Here is a 21,185-nt window from a genome sequence, read left to right on the forward strand (position 1 = left end):
TCTTTCTCTCTCTCTCTCTCTCTTTCTCTCTCTCTCTCTCTCTCTCTCTCTCTGTGTGCCCCTGGAGGTCCTACTTGTATACTCCTGTTTGTTGTATTTTCGTCTTGCTTTTTATCACAACTCTGAATGAAGAAAAGAAAAAAAAAATCAACAAATGGTTGCCCTTGCTTCTCTCTTCTCACACTGTAGGCTAACAACAGGTTTAATGACTCAGGTTGTTGAAGGTCTTCATTGGTATGCTGCACTTACTCAAACTACAGTTAAATGACCTATCTATTTCTAAACATGTATACTATTTTGTGTGGACATTTCTGTGTGCTGGGACGCTGTAGGCCTCCTGTTCTCAGTCCTCTAAGTGTTTAGAGGGCACCCCTGGTAGGTCGTACTTTTTTCTTTCAGTTTGTCGTCTCCTTTATATCTGTCTTTTTCCCAGCACTAATTGACTATTATTGTGTCGATATGTTTCACTTTACTCAAAACTGACAAACAAACTTTTCAGCCCTTCTTTCCCATCAAACATATATCGTCCTTATCTCCCTTTCTTCTTTTTTTATGTTTATAACTCTCCTGTAACACCTCTAATCTTCTGGCGCTCATATGACCTTATGCAGTTGCGAGTGCCGTAAAACCCCTTCTATAAAAAAAAACAACAACCAAAAATCTCAGCCCATGTTGGTCCCACAGGAAGGATTGAAGCAGCCTGTACCTCTTAAATACAATCTTGACTATGTTGACGGCCACGTAAAACATCTACAATTACAGTTATAAAAAATGTTTGTGGTTTTCCTTCCCATCCTACAGGTAACCCACTGCTCCTATTTGCCAACCATGAGGACGTCCAAATAATCGATGTGGCCAGCCCCACGTCCAATGGCACCATCCTGATATCCGGCCTGGAGGACGCCGCTGCCGTAGATTTCATCTACTCAGACGGCGTCATCTTCTGGTCAGATGTCAGCCTGGAGGTGATCAAGAGAGTGTACCTTAACGACACCAAACACCCGAAGACGGTGGTGGCCACAGGATTGGTCTCTCCAGATGGGCTCGCCTGCGACTGGCTGGGGAGAAAGTTGTACTGGACGGATTCCGAGACCAATCGGATAGAAGTCAGCAATCTTGATGGAGAACATCGCAAGGTTTTGATCTGGCAGAGGCTGGACCAGCCCAGAGCCATCGCCTTAGATCCCGAAAATGGGTATATTTTATTTTTATTTTTTTTTATTTAAAAAAAATAGAATGGTGGTTTGATTGACAGCTAGTGTTTTGTAGTGTGTATTGTTCTGTTGTGTCTTGTTTAGCAGCGTCTTCTTTTGTAGTATCTGTTGTTTTGCAGTGCAGTTGGTTTGAGGGTGCCACTCGCAGCTTCTGCTTCTTTTTTTTCCCTCTGTTGTTTCTGTCTTATTCACTTTTTCCTTGCACTAAATGACAGTTATTTTGTCACGATGCTTCTCTACTCAATCAAACGTTGTTTTGTAGTGTCTGTTACATTAACCAGCTGATGGTATATTCCTTTTTTTAAAGGTGATTTAATGTTTTATTTTATTCATTAACTAACAATCTGCAAACACGGGTAATTGAAGGATTCTTTCCTTTCTAAGACAAACGAAAGCATTCTCTTATCTTAGTTAAGTCTCATGAAAAGAAATCTTGATTGTGAAATGTGAGCTTTTATATATATTTTTTTTTAGCACCCATGTTAATTATGCGTGTGCCTAAGCTCTTTCTTGAATGTGTAAGGATACCCAGAGAATATGAACGAAATGAGATTTGAGAGTTAGTTATGAAGCTTTTTGGGGGGATAATCATCAGTTTGTATTGTACTGTAGCAAGAATGATTCTTGAACCTCTCTCAAATGTATTGACCTCTTGCTTTGCTGTAAAAGAGTTATGCTGTTATCTGTATCTTGTTTTTGTTTGTCTATGCTTTATCTTTTGTGAAAGTGCTCAATGGTTGGAATTTTGTTAATACATGTCTGTTGAGCACAAACTGAAACTCTTGTTTTTGCTTGCTCTTTGTCCTAGCTACATGTACTGGACTGATTGGGGAGAGACGCCCAAGATTGAGAAGGCTGGCATGGATGGCAATGAAGAAACTCGCTCTGTGATAGTCAGCAAGAATATCCATTGGCCCAATGGTCTCACCATTGACTATGCAGAGTCTAAAATATACTGGGCTGATGCCAAGCTGAGCCTGATTCACAGGTATGGTTTTTTGTATGGAAACTTCATTTTTTCAAGAAAAATGTATAACAAAATTGCATTTTTATTGATTCCAGTGAAGAGATTTAGTTCACAGTGCAGATAGTATATAAAAACAGTAGAGTCTGCTTAAACAGAACACTTTTAATAATAAAACAGCAGTAAACTCTAAGAAAAGAAAGTCCTTGCAACCTCTCTAAACTGAAAACCCAGTTAAACTGAAAAAAATCTGTCTTTCATGCAGATATTGGTTTAAGCTTACTCCACTGTAGATGAATACACATATATACAGAGCTATACAATATTTCGTCAAAGTTGCATAATACACAATGTCACTCCAATACAGACTAAGCCCATGCCCAGTCTGTCTTTAAAAAACTGATTGTTTGAGAGTCCCTGTGTAAGGTCCTTTTTCTTCTCATGCCCTCTCCTTTTTTTTAAAGACTGTCAGATGTGCTTTATCTTACTCTCACTGAAGTGAATCAAGCTCTTGTTTTTCTTTATGTTGGACTTTTACAGTTTTAGATTATTTATAAGACACAGATAATTGTATTGATTTTGCGCCTTGTCATTGTTTTCGTTTAACACTACTCTTTTTAAGTAAAGTGCATTCCTATTTTTTACTTCTGAGGTAAATTTTTAACTTAATTGTATTGTGAAAATATAAAAGTTTCTTTTCTTTGTGATTAAGTACAAGGTTCGAAGTCAAGTCCACATGTCAAGATTTGATAAAATGACGATAGTAATGGTAAGAAAAGAAGTAATGCCTGTAGTTGTTTCTGTCACTATAAGTTTGAATGTTTGTTTAAATTGGGTTTTTCTTCTTTCTGTTTCTCAAATAAAGCTCTGAGAGTGGTTGGAGGGCGCCACTTTTGTGTCTGTTGGTGTGGGACTATTTCCTTTCACTAAGTGACTGATATTGTGTCGAAGCATTGCACTTTACTTAATCCCAAATAAAGCTCTCAAATTTCCTTCTACCTCTTTTGATTTTCAAAGTGATTATGTTTCAGTTGTGATTTTGATGGAGGGAACCGTCGGCCCGTTGTGGAAGGTTCTCTCCCTCACCCCTTTGCCTTAACCGTGTCCGGAGACAGCCTGTACTGGACTGACTGGCACACCCATTCCATTCATGGATGTAACAAACTGACTGGTGCTAAGTGCTTTTTAGTGTTGGATGATATCTACGCTCCTATGGATATTCATGCTTTCATGCCCAGCAGACAACCCAATGGTGAGTAAGAAAAAAGAAAGATTTCAGTTTCAGTTCTGTAAGTATTTATTTCTTTAAAGAATGTCTCTTTTATTTCTTGCAGGTATTTCAGTTTGTAATCATGTGATTACAGCCTCTTGTAGGTCAAATAAATTTAGCTCTCCTTTAGTCAAAGTATTTTTTTGTGATTGTGAACGATGTCATTGACTAAGTGTAGAAATATTTCAAAAGGTCTTGTTGCTTGTTTAAGGTCTGTTCAGAGTTAGAGTGCATGATGTACCAGTGGTCTTTTGTACCATGGACTTGAGTTATGTATTTGTGGTTTGTGATAACTTGTGTATTGAGAAGGTTATTGCTTCTATGTCCCATGGGAGTGGTTAGCAGGTGCAGAGAATGATTTGATGTTTTTATGAAGTGTTGTTATGGGTAACTTTGTAAGCTATTAAAAAGGCATGATTCCATCAACTGTTTTGGGTCATTTCAGTGGACTTTCATTGTAAATTTTTTTAGATGGTAAAATGACCAGGCTTTGTGCACTTTTGACTGCACTATACAGTGCTATTATTTAATCTTCTCTGTGTGTAACAGTTAAGTGGAAGAATGAGTGGTTGGCGGATGCTCTTGTGTGGTTTGCTCCTTTTTCCCTATCAAACATCTATCCTCGTTATCGCTCCTCCTTTTTTGTGTTTGTTACTCTCTAGTCACGCCTCTAATCTTCTGCACTTATATCTATATGATTTAATTGTAATTAGTGCTGTAAAACTGAAACCGAAACAAAAATAAGTGGATGTCCATATACAACTGCTTATTTATTGTCTTATATCCTCCTCACTGGAAAGTTGACATGAGCACACACCACAATATCTTGTAATATTTGTTTCTTTGCTGCACCTCTGATTTTTGTGTGTCCATCTATTGTGCTTTTGCCACAACTAAATGACTTATAAAAGGTTTCAGGATGCTGGGTTGCTTTTTATTTAGCTGGAACACATTTTTTTAAATTAGTGATTTATGATTGAGTAGAATGAGATACAAATTGTAAGTAGAATTTAACTTGATCTCAACCTGTGTAATATTTAAGAAGTTTTCAGTGAAATTTCGGAATGCAAAACACAGAAATAGATTTGACAACCGGGAAAATGTGCTTTATTTCTGTTTGATCATGATGATTCTATTCTGGACAAACTCAAAACTAATGGAGATTTTACTTTTGTTATCTTTTGCCCCCTTTGGAACCAGATTTATCCAATATCGGAGGTAATGTGCTCTTCTTTTGGCCTGATAGTGTGGTTTTTTTGTAGTTTGATGCATTTGTGCCAATGTCTAATTTATGTTCTCTTGTCATACTCAAGTCTGCTGTTGTGTCATATTGGTAAATCCCCGCATGCATACTTTGCATCTTTCCTTTGTTTTTTTTTGGTTGTTTTTTTGTGTGTGTGTCAAAGAAGCGTTTGGCATTGCTTCTTGGCCTTTTGGCTAAGATCAAAGTGTGGTATCTGTTTTTATCAGCTTAACAGAATCGTTTGGCTTTCCCTGTGCCCATGATTGTCCCTTTTTTTTGTTTTAATGTTTTTCACTGTATTTGCTCACTTTCAAGTTGGATTATTTTAGAGTAATTGAAGAAATCCTTAATTGGTGTCTGGGGTGTAATAATTGAGCTTGCGTTTCAACTTTGAAAAGACATTTTATTGAATTTCTCTGTCTCTGTGCTGGGGTGGTCATGGTCAGCTGGTAACTTTAGTCCTGAATGTTGTATTATTTTGACGAGAGGACAAAACATTTTCAACAAATTTGAAGCAATCGATGGTCATGGTACTCTTGTGAGGGGTAGAATGAATAGCCCTTATGAGAGGCGGTCAAGTTTTGTGATCACTGTCATAAGGGACCTGAGACTGTGTTGTTTTTTCTAGAATCAAAATAAAACTCTGGGTTAAAGTACTAGAAGTGGATGGTTGGCGGGTGCTCTGGTGTGGTTTGCTTCTTCTTTCCTATAAAACATCTATCGTCTTTATCTCCCTTTCTTCTTTTTTAATGTTTGCTACTCTCTTGTAACACCTTTAATCCTCTGGTACTCATATAACCTTATGCAGTTGCGAGCGCTGTAAAACCTCTACTAAAACAAAAAAAAGTACTAGAAAAGAGGAGGGGGGGGGGGGTTATGCGCTCTGCTTGGATTCTTTGTTCTGTGTTGGACTGATGAAATAAGGGTCAAATCCAGCTAGGTTGAAGGAATGAGCATGCCCTGTAATACATGTAATAACAGTTGCATAAGTTATATATAGTAGGGCATATCCATGCTCTACAGCATGCTCTATGCGCTTTACAACCATTATAACCCCAGCAGAACGGAGAATACTCCGAAACATTCTCGGCTTCCCAGGAAGCATACAGTGCGGATTGTATGCACTCAAATGTTAACAAACTGATGAAATCTTTCGCTGTTCATAACTGAGTTCCCATTCCCACCTGAGTGAAGTGTGGAAATTTTGTGTTAAGTGCCTTTCCCAAGGGTGCCACGTTCTCCTTCTGTCTGTGTAATGATCTTCTTGTCTCTTGATTGTCAAAAGCATATTTATGATGGCATTGATGGGGTTTAAGAATATCTGTCACATTTTGAACATTTTGATGAATTTTTATTTCAAGAGACTTGTGTATGTGTCCTTATTTCTTGAACAATACTGTACAGTGCAGCCTGTTTCTATGAAGTGATCCCTTTAGGGGGTGTGGCCAGAGAGTGCCTCTGGTAGTTCCTATTTGTTTACATCCCTCTGTTGTTATTATTTGTTGCACTGATTTTCTCTTTATTGATATGTGTGTGCCTAAAGATATAATATTACATTTATGTTTTGTGTGTGTTTCTGTAGAATATATTACATGTATTTGTACAGGGTGTCTGAAAATAAAAAAGAGGACTCGTTTAAAGGGCAATAACTTGGATCTTTGGACCTATTTCAACAAACTTTTGAAGAAATAAAATTCAACCAAGGTAATGGTATATTTTGTCAATATGAAAAAAAACAACAACTGACGTGTTAGAAAAGTACCAAGCTTTTAAAATGGTGACAAAAATTGAGTGAAATACAAAACTTTGCAACTTCTTAAAAATCAGTCACATTGTTCTATTTTAGACACTTTGTGCATTGAAGAACAAATTTATCAAAAATTTATATTGTCAGTTATAAAGTCAGGAAAGTGGTGGCTGTTTAAATCTCCAAGTGTTGACCATTTCTCTCCATACAAGCTCCAATACACCACTGGACATTTTGTAATACTGTGGCATGCTTCGGGGTCAGTTCTTTGGACGTCCTTTTCAACATTGAGTTTCCATGTTCGATTGTTTGTGGGTTGTTTCCATAAATTTTTGTCTGTCAAAAAACCCCAAGGGTAAAAATAAAAGGAGCTACTCGAGGGGAGGGGGGGGGGGCAATTTAGTGACCATTCATTTGTAAATATTCAGCTTATTATAAAGGTGTTCCCCGAACCTTTCTTGCTACCATTTGATTAGTTTTCTTCATTATTTATTTACAAACATAATGTCCCCATGGTTGAATTTTATTTGCTCAGACATTTGCTGAAATTGATGGAGAGATGGATGAGTTACTGCCATTTAAGTGGGTCCTCTTTTTGACACCCTGTACTATTTATATTATTCTATATTCACTTACATAGGAGAAGAGAGAGAGAGTGTGTGAGGGCGGAGGGAAGGAAAGAAATTCCACACTCAGGTCTAGTGTAATGGTAGCAGTTACCCAACTTGTCCGTTGAAATAAAGGGCTCAACCAATTCCCAGAATTGATTTCTATACTACCCGTTAACTCAGAAGTGATTGCCTAAACATAATAATATCATTATTTGGGATTGCTACAAGTCTTCAGAAACCTTTTTGCTCCTGCATGTTGACTTGTACATTTGCCCTTTAGGTATGTTTTTACATGTAAACAATGACATTGCATGTCACCGCATGGCCTTTTCCCCCTGACTAGTATGTTTGGAGGGAGGAGGGGGGGGGGGGGTGGGGGGTGGTCTTGAATAGACCAGCTGTGCTTTCACTTGACTTGAGCTGGACCACTTGAGACTTGCATCTACATTATTGTCTTCTGGGATTTTGCTTGCTGTTTGTTCTGGGTAGGATGAAAGTAGCCCATCTCCTATATGGCCTGTGTTGTGTTAATGGAAGCTTAGAACCTTTACAGTCATGAGGAAAATAGGGTTGAGTACATTTTTAATTTAAAAGATGTAGTGTTGTGTTTGACAGAGTTAGTTGGAAATAAAATTCACATCTCGACTAGCGTGCACCTGCCCCCTTGCTCTTTGGGCATAAAGATTTCCTCTTAGTTTGGTGTGCTTGGGCATAAAGATTTCCTCTTAGTTTGGTGTGCATGCTATCCAGTCGATATCAACTTCCTAGTGTGTAGAACTCTGCCATGCCTCACTTTTCAAAATGGCAAATGGTTGAGTCTTACACTCTAAGCAGTCGATATGAAGTTTTACTGTACATTTGTTTCATAATGCCTCAACGAGTTCCTAGGCATATATATATATAGTTTCTCTTCAGAAATTGTGGGTGTGTCTTTTGTTGGTGGTTGAAGTAGGAGACAAAGATTTTTCGCTGAATTTTGTAAGAAAATGGGTTTTAAAATCAAACCTTGTCCATTTGCTGTGATGTGGTAATAATGGTATTATTTGTTGCAATTTTCATTTTGTCTGTAATTGAGGAAGTTGGGGGCAACAGGATGTCTGATGGTGTGATATTTTTTCTTTTTGTTTGTTGGGCACTGGCAATGAAAATACTCTTGATGATTTGATTTTAAGTCTTGTTGTGAGTAGAATGAAATAGGTATTCTTGAAACATCCCTTTCAGATCTGTCTGAAGTATTAAATTCTGGAGAAGATCATGGGGTTGGTGGGTGCTACAGTGTTGTGTGCTGTTTTCTTCTTTTTAGTGTTACTTAGACCCTTCTCCTTTTCAATGATTCCTTTCTGATTTTTATATTAAGAGGTATTTGGGTGTCTTCATTTTCTTTCTTTCTTCTGATGTTGTCTGTGTGTCTTGCTATTGTGTTGATGCTCTTCTCTTTACTCAAACTGAGGACTTTGGCAAGTGTTCTGGTGTGGTTTGCTCCGTCTTTGATGTCAAACATCTATCATCCTTACCTCTCCTTCTTTTTTGTGTTTTTTCCTCACTTGTAACACCTCCAAACTCCGGCACTTATATGACCTTATTGTGTTGCAAATTCTGTAAAACTTATACAAATACAAAAAACCCTCATAGGACTGAGTGGAATTAAAGAATGTGTGCTGGTTTGGGGATTGTATGTGTATGTCTTTCTTTCTTTTTTTTGGTTAAAGATCTCACATGTGCATTTTCTGTTCTTTGATTTATTTGTGAGTTAGGTTGAGTGATGTTTCTGTACAGTGCTTAGAGTCCTCTACGGATTTGGTGCTATATAAATTTCCATAATTATTATTATTATAATTACTTTTTTTTACATTCCTTCTATTGTTTTGTTTGTCTGTGTCTGTCCTGCTTTTTCACCAGCGCGGAAGGACCATTACTTTGTACGCATGCTTGACTTAAAGTAAAAGGAACCTCACCAAATGTCCGTTTCGTTTTAACGGCACTGTAAAAAGAATCCTGTCCAGAATGTGAGCTGGTGGTAAGAAGCCAGGCCTGTCATTGGTACTGTTTCTTTCCTTCCCCTCTTTTGCTTTTTTCCTGCTTTGAATGGCCGTTATTTTGTTGTCTTTTTACTGAAACAAATTAACAAATGTGGCTGGGGGTATTAACTTTAAGGAATTTAACCCAGTGTCCTTATTATGATAATGATAAATGCGATGTGAGTGGTAGGTACTAATGTGAGATATGTCCTTATATTGTGTGCAGGTCGAAACATGTGTGGAGACAACAATGGGGGCTGCTCTCACCTCTGCCTTATGTCGCCAACACCGCCTTACTTCACCTGTGCCTGCCCCACCGGCATTAGGCTGCTGGCTGACCAGAGGACGTGTGCTAAAGGTGATGAGTGTTTGTTACACACTCGAGTTGTGAAAGACTATGTGGGTGTGGTTTTTCTCCTTCTTTCCTATCGAACATCTATCGTTCATATCTCTCCTGAATCAAGTGGCTTTAATGGGTCTCACAAATGCATTTTGAAATTTTTTTTTAAAGGAAGAAATATATAAAATGACTTATCGTCAGTGTAGTCATCGACTGATATTTCAAACTTAACTTTTCATTGTGTACATATCGTCATTTTTACGTGGGTGGCAGAGGGATTCAAGTTGTAGGTTCCTCTTCGTTACTCATGTATTGCTTCTGTGAGAGACAGTGTGGCTTATCCATTGTACTGATTTATATGAGCCTTATCGAGTCTGTGTGCTTCACTTTAAATCAGAAGAACGAACATACTAATCATTTTACCTGTATTTCATTGTTCTCAGGTGCAGAAAAGATACTGTTTCTGGCACGACGTCAAGACATCCGACAGATTTCCTTAGACACACCTGACTACACGGATGTGTTGCTGCCCCTTGACCGTGTGAAACATGCCATTGCCCTGGACTATGACAGCACCTCGGGGTTTGTGTACTGGACAGATGACGAAGTACAGACCATACAGAGAGCTCAGCTGGACGGGTCAGGTGAGTAACTTGTGCCGGCTTATCATTTGAACACCTGCGGGACTGACCTTGCTCTTGACTTTCAGTTCCCCAGGACTGGTGCTGCTGCCTGCTTTCTGACTAAATGAGATATGTAATATTCTAATATAAATAATTCAGCACCTTGTAAAGTTATAGTCATGAAGCTTCACAAAACTGTTTTGAATGTGTTTTCCTATTCCACAACATACTTTAAAAAAAAAAAAAATTTTGGTTGGAGTCATGTAGCTGTAATCAATTATGTAATTGTAAGCTTTTGTCAGCAGTCAGGAATCTGAGAAGAGATAGCATACAATACACCAAAAACCAGTCCCACTTGTTATAATTTGTTTATTGATAAAGTCTCATGTTATAACTTTGAGCGTCCCATTTTTGGGTTTGAAAAAGTTGGCAAGCCCGAATCGGTTACCCTACACCCAATCAATATATGAGACTTTTAAGTTACTTACAGTGCTTGCACAAATAATGTCTGTTGATGTGTTACTGCACATCAGATTTATATTCTCGGATAAGTTGTGCAAAGAAGGAAATCGCTAGCAAAATTACTGATAGTCTGGCAAGCAACTTTGACCTAAGTATCATTAAGATTTTTGGTTCTTTCATGCTGAGTTCAATTTTCATATAATTTTTTTAGCAGCAGATAAACCACAATCAACATTTTTATTACAAAAACTATTAATTTTGCAGTTTCCTTCTTTGCCTATAGGACATTAATTTAACTTAACTTTTATTATTCTTTCTCTGTCATGTTATAGTATGAATGCAGATTTATAGGCCTTTTTTTTAAGCGTACCCTGAATTTTTCAGCTCAGTTAATCCACTTTCATCAATCGGTGAATGCATGGATTTTCCTTTAACTCTTTCTTTAAGCCCTGAGTTTTTTCATCCGTTTCCCTGAGTTTTTTTCTACAGTCTCCTAAACCTAGTGCACTATGTCTCATTATAACCCCAAAAGTTTGCCTCCAACTTCTAAGTAGCAGAAACAAAGGCTTAGTCATTACTAAAAAACTTGGTTCAGGAATAGTTCTGAAAAACAAGCAAAAACGAGTACTAAATAAAACGAAACAGTTGTCACTAGTACTGGATGCTCCCAGCGTCCGATGAGGTTCAAAGAGTTAAGCATACTGATTTTACCAAGCAAATGCCAGGGTCAGTAAGTAGGACAGGCTCTTTGACTGGAGCATTTGCACAATTTTAACGAAGAAATTTATCCCAGTAAGGCAGTATGGGAATGTCCTTACGATCTTTTACTTGTGTATGTTGCAGAGCAAGAGACTCTGGTGGACACGGAGGTGGATGATCCTAATGGCATTGCCATCGACTGGATTGCTCAGAATCTCTACTGGACTGACACAGGCACCGACAGGATCGAAGTTTCTCGACTAAACGGAAGCTCTCGGAAAGTTCTCATATCTGATGGGCTGGATCAGCCACGAGCCATTTGTCTTGATCCAGAGGCTGGGTGAGGAGTTGTTCCTTTTTCTGAATCAGATTTTAACTTAGACCTCTTCCTCTTTAGTCATATTAACTTTAACACTTTGCACACTTTTGTCGGTAGGAATAGTACATGAATAGATGGGTTGTCTCTCGCTCTCTCTCTCCCCTCCTCCCCCCCTCCCTCCCTCCCCCCCTCTCTCTCTCTCTCTCTCTCTCTCTCTCTCTCTCTCTCTCTCTCTCTCTCTCTCTCTCTCTCTCTCTCTCTCTCTCTCTCTCTCTCTCTCTCTCTCTCTCTCTCTCTCTCTCTCTCTCAAAAAGAATGATTTCATTTAAACAGTGATTGTGTGGACAATTTCAGGTACATGTACTGGACGGACTGGGGCAAGAAACCACGAATTGAAAAGGCCTACCTGGATGGGACCAATCGTATAGCAGTGGTCAGCACAAACCTGGGCTGGCCTAATGGTTTGGCCATTGATCTGGAAGAGCGCAAGTTGTACTGGGGTGATGCCAGGAAAGACTGTATAGAAGTGTCGGACCTCGATGGACGGAACAGACGGAAACTTGTCACTGAAAGACTTCCGCATATTTTTGGATTTAGTCTCCTCGGTAAGCAGTTGATGTGGTCGTTTATTGTTTCAGAAGCTATCTGGATCCCTTGGCAATGACAGTATATATTCATTTCTGAAAGAGGCCTTTGCCTTTGTTGGCAAGAGTTTTTACCAGATGAACCTTGTGGTGGCAAAGTGCTAAAGAGACGCTAGATAACGCAGCTGAATGTTTCATGTAACGTTTCATACCCACGTCATGATTTTGACCTGTGTGGTCGTCAGCCAATGCATACCTAATGTCTCATAATGAAAGATGTAATATCTGATTGTGTGTGTGTGGGTGGGTAGGTGTGTGTGTGTGTGTGTGTGTGTGGAATAGAAGCTTTTAAACTCATCTATTTGTGCTTCAAAGGTGCTTTGGTGTGGTTTTTCCTTCTTTCCCATCAAACATCTACCATCATATCTCTCCTCCTTTTTCGTGCTTGTTACTCCCTTGTAACACTTCTAATCTTCTTCACTTATATATATGACCTAATTGTGTTGCAAGTGTCGTAAAACTCTTACTTAAATACAACTTTTGTACTCAGGCTGCTTGACAGTGATAGGGTTTGTTTTTAGACAATGAAATAAAAACTAATGATGAATGTTGTATTTTACCTCAGGTGATTACATATACTGGACAGAATGGCAAGACCGCACTATTGAACGTGTAAACAAACACACTGGATTGAACCGCACGAAAATCATTGCACAACTGCCAGATCTAATGGGTTTAAAAGCAGCCGATGTGAATCGAGTTACTGGTAAGTGTTGATGTTCGTTACTATTTCTGTTGAGCTATTTCATTTGTCCTTTAAATAATAATGTATTTTTTACCATACTGCCGTTGGCTGACGATTCGCGTTGCCGCTTCACCTCAGACACAGATCTCCATCGTCCGCTAGACACCTTAATGAACTAAATACAGGCTTTCAAGAGACTTGTACTTGTTGCCTTCTTCCTTCTCCAAATAACTTTTTCAAATAGCTCCATCTTTCAGCTAGTATGTTATATTCGTTCCCCTCCCAGAAGACCCTGAAAGGCAAAGTCAATGCTGCCTGCCTTCCAATTGATCTAACTGATGCTAAAAGGGGGGTCAAGCATTTGCTCAGCAATTTGTCTTTCTGTCTATTTTATCCAGTGCTGAGAGATTTCATGGTACTTACATGACCTAACTCTGCTTATAGCTCTGTGAAACGAAATCACCGACTTGTTTCTCTTTCCTTCTGTCTGACCTGGCTGTAAACACAACCTTAACAATGACCACCATTCTGTGTCAATGGCTTCCACCCAAACTCCTGTTCAGGTGGTTGGAGGGTGCCACTGGTAAATCTTACTTCTTTTCTGTCCCTCTGTTTTGTCTATCTGTCTTGCTTCCTCCCTGCACTAAACGACCGTTATTGTGTCTATGTGCTTCTCTTTACTCAAGAACCCTAACTCCACCCCCCCCCTTCTTGGTGTTTTTTTTCTTCTCTAAGTGTTTCCTTCTCTCTCAACCAGGGACCAACACTTGTGGCGAGAATAACGGCAACTGTAGCCACCTTTGCTTGTTCCGGCCGTCGCCGAAGAAGCACGTCTGTGCCTGCCCCATGGGGCTGGAGCTGCGAGCTGACGGCCAGACCTGCATTGTGCCGGAGGCCTTCCTCCTCTTCTCCAGTCGCTCGGACATCCGGCGGATCTCTCTGGAGACCAACCAGAACAACCAGGCCATTCCAATCCAAGGCGTCCAGAAAGCCATGGCCATTGACTTTGACATCACAGACAACAGGATTTACTGGACCGATGTGGAGCTGCAGGTATGTGATGCTCTCCCACTTTAACTCTAATCTGCCAAAATTAATTTCATTGATTTTCCTGACCAACCAGGATGAAATGTGTACTGTCATTCAGAATTGGCATAAGTTTTTGCATTACAGACAACTTTGGATCTAGACCTACCTCATTCAACATGCCAAAAAAATTTGTCATTGGCATTATTAAAGAAGCAAATAATGAGATTGAATGCAGCAAAAGCAAGTATATTGTAGAAGGATTTGATTCTAAAATGTTTATTTGTTAAATTAAGTGACTTGGATTTTAGATAAAAAGTTGTTGGGGATTTACATATTTTCCTAGAGAAAATGCACCTTCAAACATTGAATTCTCTCAAAGAAAGGAAGTATCATCAGTCTATTTTTAACATAACCAATAATAGAAACATGGATTTGGAGGACTGGACAAAAATGTGTATTTGATGAGGGGAGGTGAAAACGACACGCTGTGTTTCATTCTGGCGGGAGGGAGGAAACAAAAATGACACAGCATCGTTCTGGCTAGTGGGAGTTCTTCAGTTCTCAATTTATTTCAGTACTCTCCTGAAATTATATATTTTAGAAATTATTTATAGAAGTCTTAGCATGCGATTTTTAATCCTTTTTATCTTTCTCTTTCTCCTTGTCCTTGATTATCTTTCTCCGTTGTCTTGTCCTATGTATCTTTCTCTGTTACCTTTTACTATCTATCTGTATGTCTTACTCTTTCCCTGCACTAAATGACTATTATTGTTTCAGTTCAATGTGCTTCTCTGTACTGGAGCAAACAAACGTGGTTGGTTGGCGGGTGCTCTGGTGTGGTTTGCTTCTTCTTTCCTTTCAAACATCTATCATCTTTATCTCCCCTCTTTCTTTTTTGTGTTTGTTACTCTCTTGTAACACTTCTAATCTTCGGCACTTATATGACCTTATTGTGTTGCAAGTGCCGTAAAACTCTTACTAAAACTTTTTTAAAAAACAACAGACGCAGTATTCTAACTAAATTTTAATAACCTGGCCCTCTTCCCTTTCTCAGCACATCAGTCGAGCTTTCATGAACGGCAGCTCCCTACAGCACATCATTCAGTTCGGTCTGGACTACCCGGAGGGTATGGCCGTGGACTGGGTGGCACATAACATCTACTGGGCCGACACGGGCAAGAACAGGATTGAGGTGGCCCGCCTGGACGGGTCCTCGCGGAAAGTCTTGGTCTGGAGGAACCTGGAGGAGCCGAGAGCTCTTGCGTTAGACCCTCCTAATGGGTGAGTGACAGATGCCTTTTGTTTATGTAGAATTATTTTATTCAAAACAAACCAAACAAATTTATATGGGTTTTTGTTTGTTTGTTTGTTTGTTTTTGTTTGTTACTTTTTTTTGGGGGGGGGGGGGGGAAACAAAACTTGTTTTTTTTTTTTTTTTTTTTTTTTTTTGTGGGGGGGGGGGGGGGGGGATACACAACTGATTTTTTCTTTTTGTTCCATTGTTGTCTGTCTTGACCATTTTCTGAACACAGCCACCTGCTGTCAAGTTTGCTTCATTAACTACTTTTTCCTGGACCAATAAGGTGAATGAGTCCTTACTTGCTTTTTCCCCTCAATGACGATTATCGTGTTGGTTTGTTTCACTTTCAGTGAACAAATCTTAATTGTGTTGGTAGTTACTGGATGAGTGCTGTCGAGTGGTCTCCCCCATCTTCTGCTTTTCAGTCAAGTCTCAATCTGTTTTTAGTGCACCGGGGACGCTGTCCTCCTGATTGACAGGCTAGAAATGCTGATGTAACAGAGACCATCTCACTATTTCATTGTTGTTGGTTGGATGGTGCTGCTGATAGGTTCTAGTGTTGTTCTTTCTTTCTGTTGTTTTTATTTGCCTGTCTTGCTTCTTGTAATGAAGGCCATCTCACTACTTCGATGCTTGTAGCAAAATTATACACATGTCTTTGTAGCACCGACGTAGAACCATGGTTGAAGCTGAGCAGTGCCTTGCTCCAGTCTGTGACTACTCAGCAGTTTCGTTTGTCTGTTTTTATTGTGCGCGTCTCCGCACCTGTATTAAGTATTTATAAATTATTTTGTGCTTATTGAAGCACCTGTGTAGTGGATCCTGAAAGTTTTATTGTTTGTTAGAGCTCCTGTTTCTCAAGTCGTTTTTAATATCGTGCTCTCTGCCCAGTTGCCACGTTTCGAGTTTTTTCGGTTCCAGTCCTCCTGTGAAGTCCACAAACCCATGATATTAAGATTAATGAACAAGACAATTTGAACTTTAAACCCAGTGATATCAAGATTAATGAACAAGACAATTTGAACTGTAAACCCAGTGACCTCCAAAGTAATGAACAATACAATGAATCCTGACCTGTGCTAGAACTATCATTAAAGAAGATCTACTTCGCCATTCTACTGGTGGAATCTACTGTGTGTGTGTGTCACAGCCCAGAAACATTGCAGAGTGCACACCAATTTTCCTTTTGTTTAATGAAAAGCAGTGTCAGGGTAAGGGTACCCTACCAGTTACTAGGCCTACAACATGTTACATTTACTATAGTTTGCTTCTCGACACAGGCGATCACCGTCTTAGATAACGTATGCTACCAGTCTGTGGGAGAGCCACTGGAAAAAAACAAGAAAATAACAAACTGAATGGTATAAAACCCAAGCTGGAACAGCGAAATCCTTCGACCTCTCCAGAAGAGACGAAGTCATTTTCACTCGATTGCGCATCGGACACACGGCCCTGACCCACAAATACCTCCTACAGGGAGATGAGAAGCCGTTCTGTGTCGCATGCGACACAGATTTTACCATTAGACACATCTTAACCGAATGTCTAGACTTTGGAGAGATCCGAAGGAAATATTATAAATGCAAGAAATTGCAAGACTTTTTTTTCGTCGTTGGTCCCAACAGAATTTTGAATTTTATGAAGGCCATTGGCCTTTATGGCAAATTATAAAGTGATATCGTACTATTTAAAAAATTTTTTTATTGTTATTTATAAGAGTTGTTTTAAATTGAAAATATATTTACACCGACCTGTGAACTGTTGCGAATGTAAACAACTTGTGTTTCGCGCGCTCATATCACCTTATGCAGTTGCGAGCACCGTAAAACCCTATACTACTACTACATACGTATGCTATATAATCTGTAATCAAGTGTGTCTGCATTTATTTCTTGTCCAGCTATGTAATAGCTGAAAGTTAACGCCTATACTCAGTCCTATTCTTCCTTGCACAGCCTTTCTTTTTCTATTAGTTAGAGCCTACACCCCAGGAGTCCCAATAAAGCTCTTAGTTTTTAATTAAAACTGTACATTCTATTTATTTATTTGGTACCTTGGTAGACTTGTAAGACTTGTGCTCATATTTGTCTACCCTAAGGTTACAAACTAGTAATTCAAACAACGGTTTGAACAGCTACTTTGTGACAATGTAGTTGGTTGGATTGTACCCCTGGTAGGTTCTACTGCTTTTCTTGTTCTCTTTTGTTTCTGTTTGTCTGTCCATCTTGCTTTTTGCCAAAATTAAATGACTGTCATTGTGTCGATGTTCTTTTATGTACTAAAAAACTAAGCTCAATTTGTTTTTAAAAAACTGTTTTAATGGTTGGTTTGGTGATGCTGTTTCAGGTTCATGTACTGGACGGTGTGGGGAGATGAGCCGGTGTTGGAGAGAGCCCACCTGGACGGGACGCACCGTAAGGTCCTCATCTCCAAAATCGGACACGTCCAGGATCTGACCATTGACTACGTGGACCGACGCCTCTACTGGACGGACGTCAGCGACCACAGCATAAAGTCCTCGGACATGAATGGCAAGTGATAGATGTGTGATCCTGGCGATCATGGTAGCCCTCAGGGTTTTTTTGGTTGGTTGGGTTTTTTTTGTGTGGTTTTATTTCTGTGGGTTATTTTTAATGCCCTTCAGCAGACAGTTGGTGCGATCCTTCTTGTCAATGGTTTGATAGTGTAGTCTCTGATCTGTTCCCATGAATACTTTGTTAAATTTAAACAAACACTAATTAGATCTAAGAATTTCTAGTTGGCGGGTGTTCTGATGTGGTTTGCTCCTTCTTTCCTTTCAAGTATCTATTTTGTTTAGCTCTCTTCCTTTCTTTTCGTTTGTTACTCTCTTGTAACGCCTCTAATCTTCGGCACCTATATGATGTAATTGTGTTACAAATGCTGTAAAACTTAATAAAACGTAGTGGTTGATTAGCATATGCTCTCTTGTTGTTTGCTCCTTCTTGCCTATCAAACATCTGTCATCTTGAGCTTTCCTCCTATTATTCATATGTTACTATCTAGTAACACCTCTTCAGCACTTACCTGACCTAATTGTTTTAAGTGCGGTAAAACTCTTACTTTAAAAAAAGCAGACCATCTCCTAATTGATCTATATTGTGTTGATTGGGGTTCAAACATTTTCCAATCAATCGATCAATCAGGTGGTGACCAGAGGCTGGTGGTACAGTCCCAGATCCGGCAGCCATTGGGCCTAAGCCAGTACCAGGACTTTGTCTACTGGACAGATTTCAAACGCAAGACCATCGAGAGGGCCAACAAAACAGATGGTCTGAACCGCACCATGATCCAGGGGGAGGTGGACCTGGTCATGGACATTCTGGTCTTCCACACCTCACGGCAATCTGGTGAGATGTTTGTTGTTGTTGCTGTTCTTGTTGTCGTTGTTGTGTTTTTACCATAGACAGCGAAAGATTTTGTCAGTTTGTTAGTGTTTTAGCGCCTATAAATGGCTGCTTGCACTGTATGCTTCCCAGGAAGTTGAGATTGTTTCAGAATGCTCTCCGGTCTGCTGGGGTAATAGTATAGATTGTGAAGCGCATAGAGCTTGCTGTTGGGGGGGTGGGGTGGGGGGGGGGATTTGCGCTATACAAATGCTATCTATTATTATTATTATGTTGTTTAAGGTGATGATATTTAGCGTTATGGTAGCCTCTTCATAGTAGATAGGTCTTTCTTCCTCACTTACTGTCTGTTGTTGGTTTTTTGTGGGGTTAAAAAAAAAATTTCATGAAGAATTTTTTTTTCTGATTTTCGTTTCTTTTACAGGAAGCAATGCGTGTGGCCGGAACAACGGAGGCTGCTCTCACCTTTGCCTGGCCCACCCTGCGGAGAACTCAAAGAATACAAGCCACTACTGTGCCTGCCCGACGCACTACACGCTAAATGATGATCAGCTCACCTGCTCTGGTAAGTGTTTCAAAGAGAAAGAAAAAGTTTCTTAAAGCCCATGGCAAGAACAGAGTAGTTTATTTTGTTTTGTTGGGTTTTTGGGGGGGGGAGTCTGGGAGGGGGTTTGCTTGTGTAGCAATAAGTCATTAAATATGTCGCTGTATTCTTGCCAATTTCATGTGGTGTTTATCATTTAAATTTTGTGACAGACCTTAAGGTGTTTAGCCCTTACCTCATTTTTTTTTTGGTTAAGTCAGAAACCTAGACCCTCTTCCCCCAGATCTGCAGGTTCGCTTGTCATTTGGTACCAACGGCACAGCACACCAGCTGAACTGATGTGCTATATGTAAAGAGATGTGTTGTTAGTTGTGTTATCCTGTCTCGTTTTCCCTTTCAGCCCCTGAGCAGTACCTGCTGTTGAGCACCAGAAACGCCACCATACGTCTGGTCATCCAGTCAGACAACGCGGTGGACAACCCCGAGGTGGTGCTGCCCATCAACGGCATGAAGAACATCCGGGCCCTGGCCTACGACCCCGTGGGAGAGTTCATCTACTGGATCGAGGGGCGTCAGAAGACCATCAAGAGGGCCCACGACAACGGGACAATGGTGAGCTTGAACGTCATCGGCTATTGTTTGTTCGCAGATGCACTGGCTGCTGTTTTCTTTTTCAATGATGAGCTGGGTCTATTTATAGTCACCAACTATGTATGTTTAGGTGCTGTTTTAGTCAATAGTTAGCATTACCGTAAGTGCATATTGTTATAGAGTCACCAGCTGTCAATGTTTAGGTGCTGTTAGAGAAAATAATGAGCTTCATCTTCTCTTATTTACTTATATAGAGGCTCCAGCTGCCTATTTTGAAGTGCTATTTTAGACAATATCCATATTACTTTCCCGAGCTTTAAATGACCATTATTGTGTTGATGTACTTTTCTTTACTCAAACAAACAAATCTTTGTCCAGACGAGTGTTGTGGTGAATGAGCCGAAGAACGTGTTCCAGCCGTTTGACATAGCAGTGGACCCGTACGCAAGAACGCTGTACTGGACCTGCACCTCCAACAACGTCATCAATGTCACCCGCATCGACGCTTTCCGCTCTCCCATCGGGGTCATTATGCAGTCCAGCGGTGGTTTCAAACCTAGGTCCCTGGTGCTGTATCCAGAGAAAGGGTAAGCTTCCCCCTTTTTGTATTTTTTTTAATTGTGGGTTCTATTGGTAGCCTTTTCTGTTTAGAATGTTTTACCCTCTTGTACCCTTCCTTATTAAACCTCAGGTCAGCCATGGAAGGGTGGGCGAGGTTTAGCATACAGTAGAAATTTAATAATGTGTTAACGGTTGAAGTATGCGTCTAACAAACTGCAGCATTGTGTATCCCCTTAAAAATGAACTGGCCTTCCTCACCTGTTACTGTTTGGTAGTGTGAGCCTTCCATTAAAGGGTATATTTTAACAATAATCAAATTCATCTTTTTGTAGAGTCTATTTTCACAGGTACTTGGTTATGGGTTTGCTACATAAGCTCATCTGTTGCAAGTGGAATTTTTTTTTTTACTACAGATTTAAGTTGGGCTGCTCTGTCTATTTCTTTCTAGTGTTTATGGTGTTATCAGATTCTGTTCTGGTCCTAAGAACAAGTAAATGGTTATCATACCTACTGAATGCACCTCCAAATATGCTATGATTGTGGTGATGGTATGGTAAAAAGTTTAGAAAGTCAACTGCTCAGTGCCCAGTGTCCTGCTGTTTTATGTGACCTTTGTGTCTTTTGTCTTGTGTGCGGGAGATCTTTCTTCTTTTAGTTGCTTTTAAATGAAGTGAAAGATGATGTTGTAGGAATGACCTCTTTATGATGGTTTTTCAGGGAAATGTGCCATTTTATTCATTTTAGTTAGTTATGGCCAGCACTGTGGCGTAATAGTTATGGTTTTGACCTTGCAACCCACAAACATAAGTTCAATTCCCTTGCGGGAGTGTCTGCATTGATGTGTCCCACCCAGACCAACTTACCGCCTGCCTCAAAAATGATGTAAATAGTGATGATGGGTGTGTTAACCATTTTCTGTCATATAAAAGGTAGGATTACAGGTGAGTAAAAGGTGC

General features: G+C 39.8%; 1 protein-coding gene and 1 pseudogene across 3 annotated transcripts in view; both read left to right on the top strand.

Moving 5' to 3' along the window:
• LOC101853039 (low-density lipoprotein receptor-related protein 6) overlaps window positions 1-21,185 on the top strand; it is a 53,357-nt gene that overhangs the window by 21,458 nt on the left and 10,714 nt on the right. The window contains exons 2-17 of one of the 3 annotated variants that reach the window (XM_005110457.3): window positions 802-1,195; window positions 2,023-2,202; window positions 3,210-3,430; window positions 4,649-4,666; window positions 9,294-9,425; window positions 9,851-10,051; window positions 11,336-11,531; window positions 11,865-12,115; window positions 12,720-12,860; window positions 13,597-13,892; window positions 14,923-15,149; window positions 17,515-17,699; window positions 18,333-18,536; window positions 18,958-19,098; window positions 19,478-19,689; window positions 20,047-20,255. In XM_005110457.3, coding sequence (XP_005110514.1) covers window positions 802-1,195; window positions 2,023-2,202; window positions 3,210-3,430; window positions 4,649-4,666; window positions 9,294-9,425; window positions 9,851-10,051; window positions 11,336-11,531; window positions 11,865-12,115; window positions 12,720-12,860; window positions 13,597-13,892; window positions 14,923-15,149; window positions 17,515-17,699; window positions 18,333-18,536; window positions 18,958-19,098; window positions 19,478-19,689; window positions 20,047-20,255 — 3,208 coding nt within the window. Of the gene's footprint in view, window positions 1-801; window positions 1,196-2,022; window positions 2,203-3,209; window positions 3,431-3,466; window positions 4,277-4,648; window positions 4,667-9,293; window positions 9,426-9,850; window positions 10,052-11,335; window positions 11,532-11,864; window positions 12,116-12,719; window positions 12,861-13,596; window positions 13,893-14,922; window positions 15,150-17,514; window positions 17,700-18,332; window positions 18,537-18,957; window positions 19,099-19,477; window positions 19,690-20,046; window positions 20,256-21,185 lie in introns of those variants that run through there. The other 2 variants (XM_005110458.3, XM_035972895.1) reach the window with 2 other exon arrangements.
• LOC118478734 lies at window positions 4,866-4,981 on the top strand (annotated as a pseudogene).

This window comes from Aplysia californica, unplaced genomic scaffold (genome assembly GCF_000002075.1).
Source record: "Aplysia californica isolate F4 #8 unplaced genomic scaffold, AplCal3.0 scaffold00893, whole genome shotgun sequence".
In the NCBI taxonomy this organism is placed as follows: Eukaryota; Metazoa; Mollusca; class Gastropoda; order Aplysiida; family Aplysiidae; genus Aplysia; species Aplysia californica.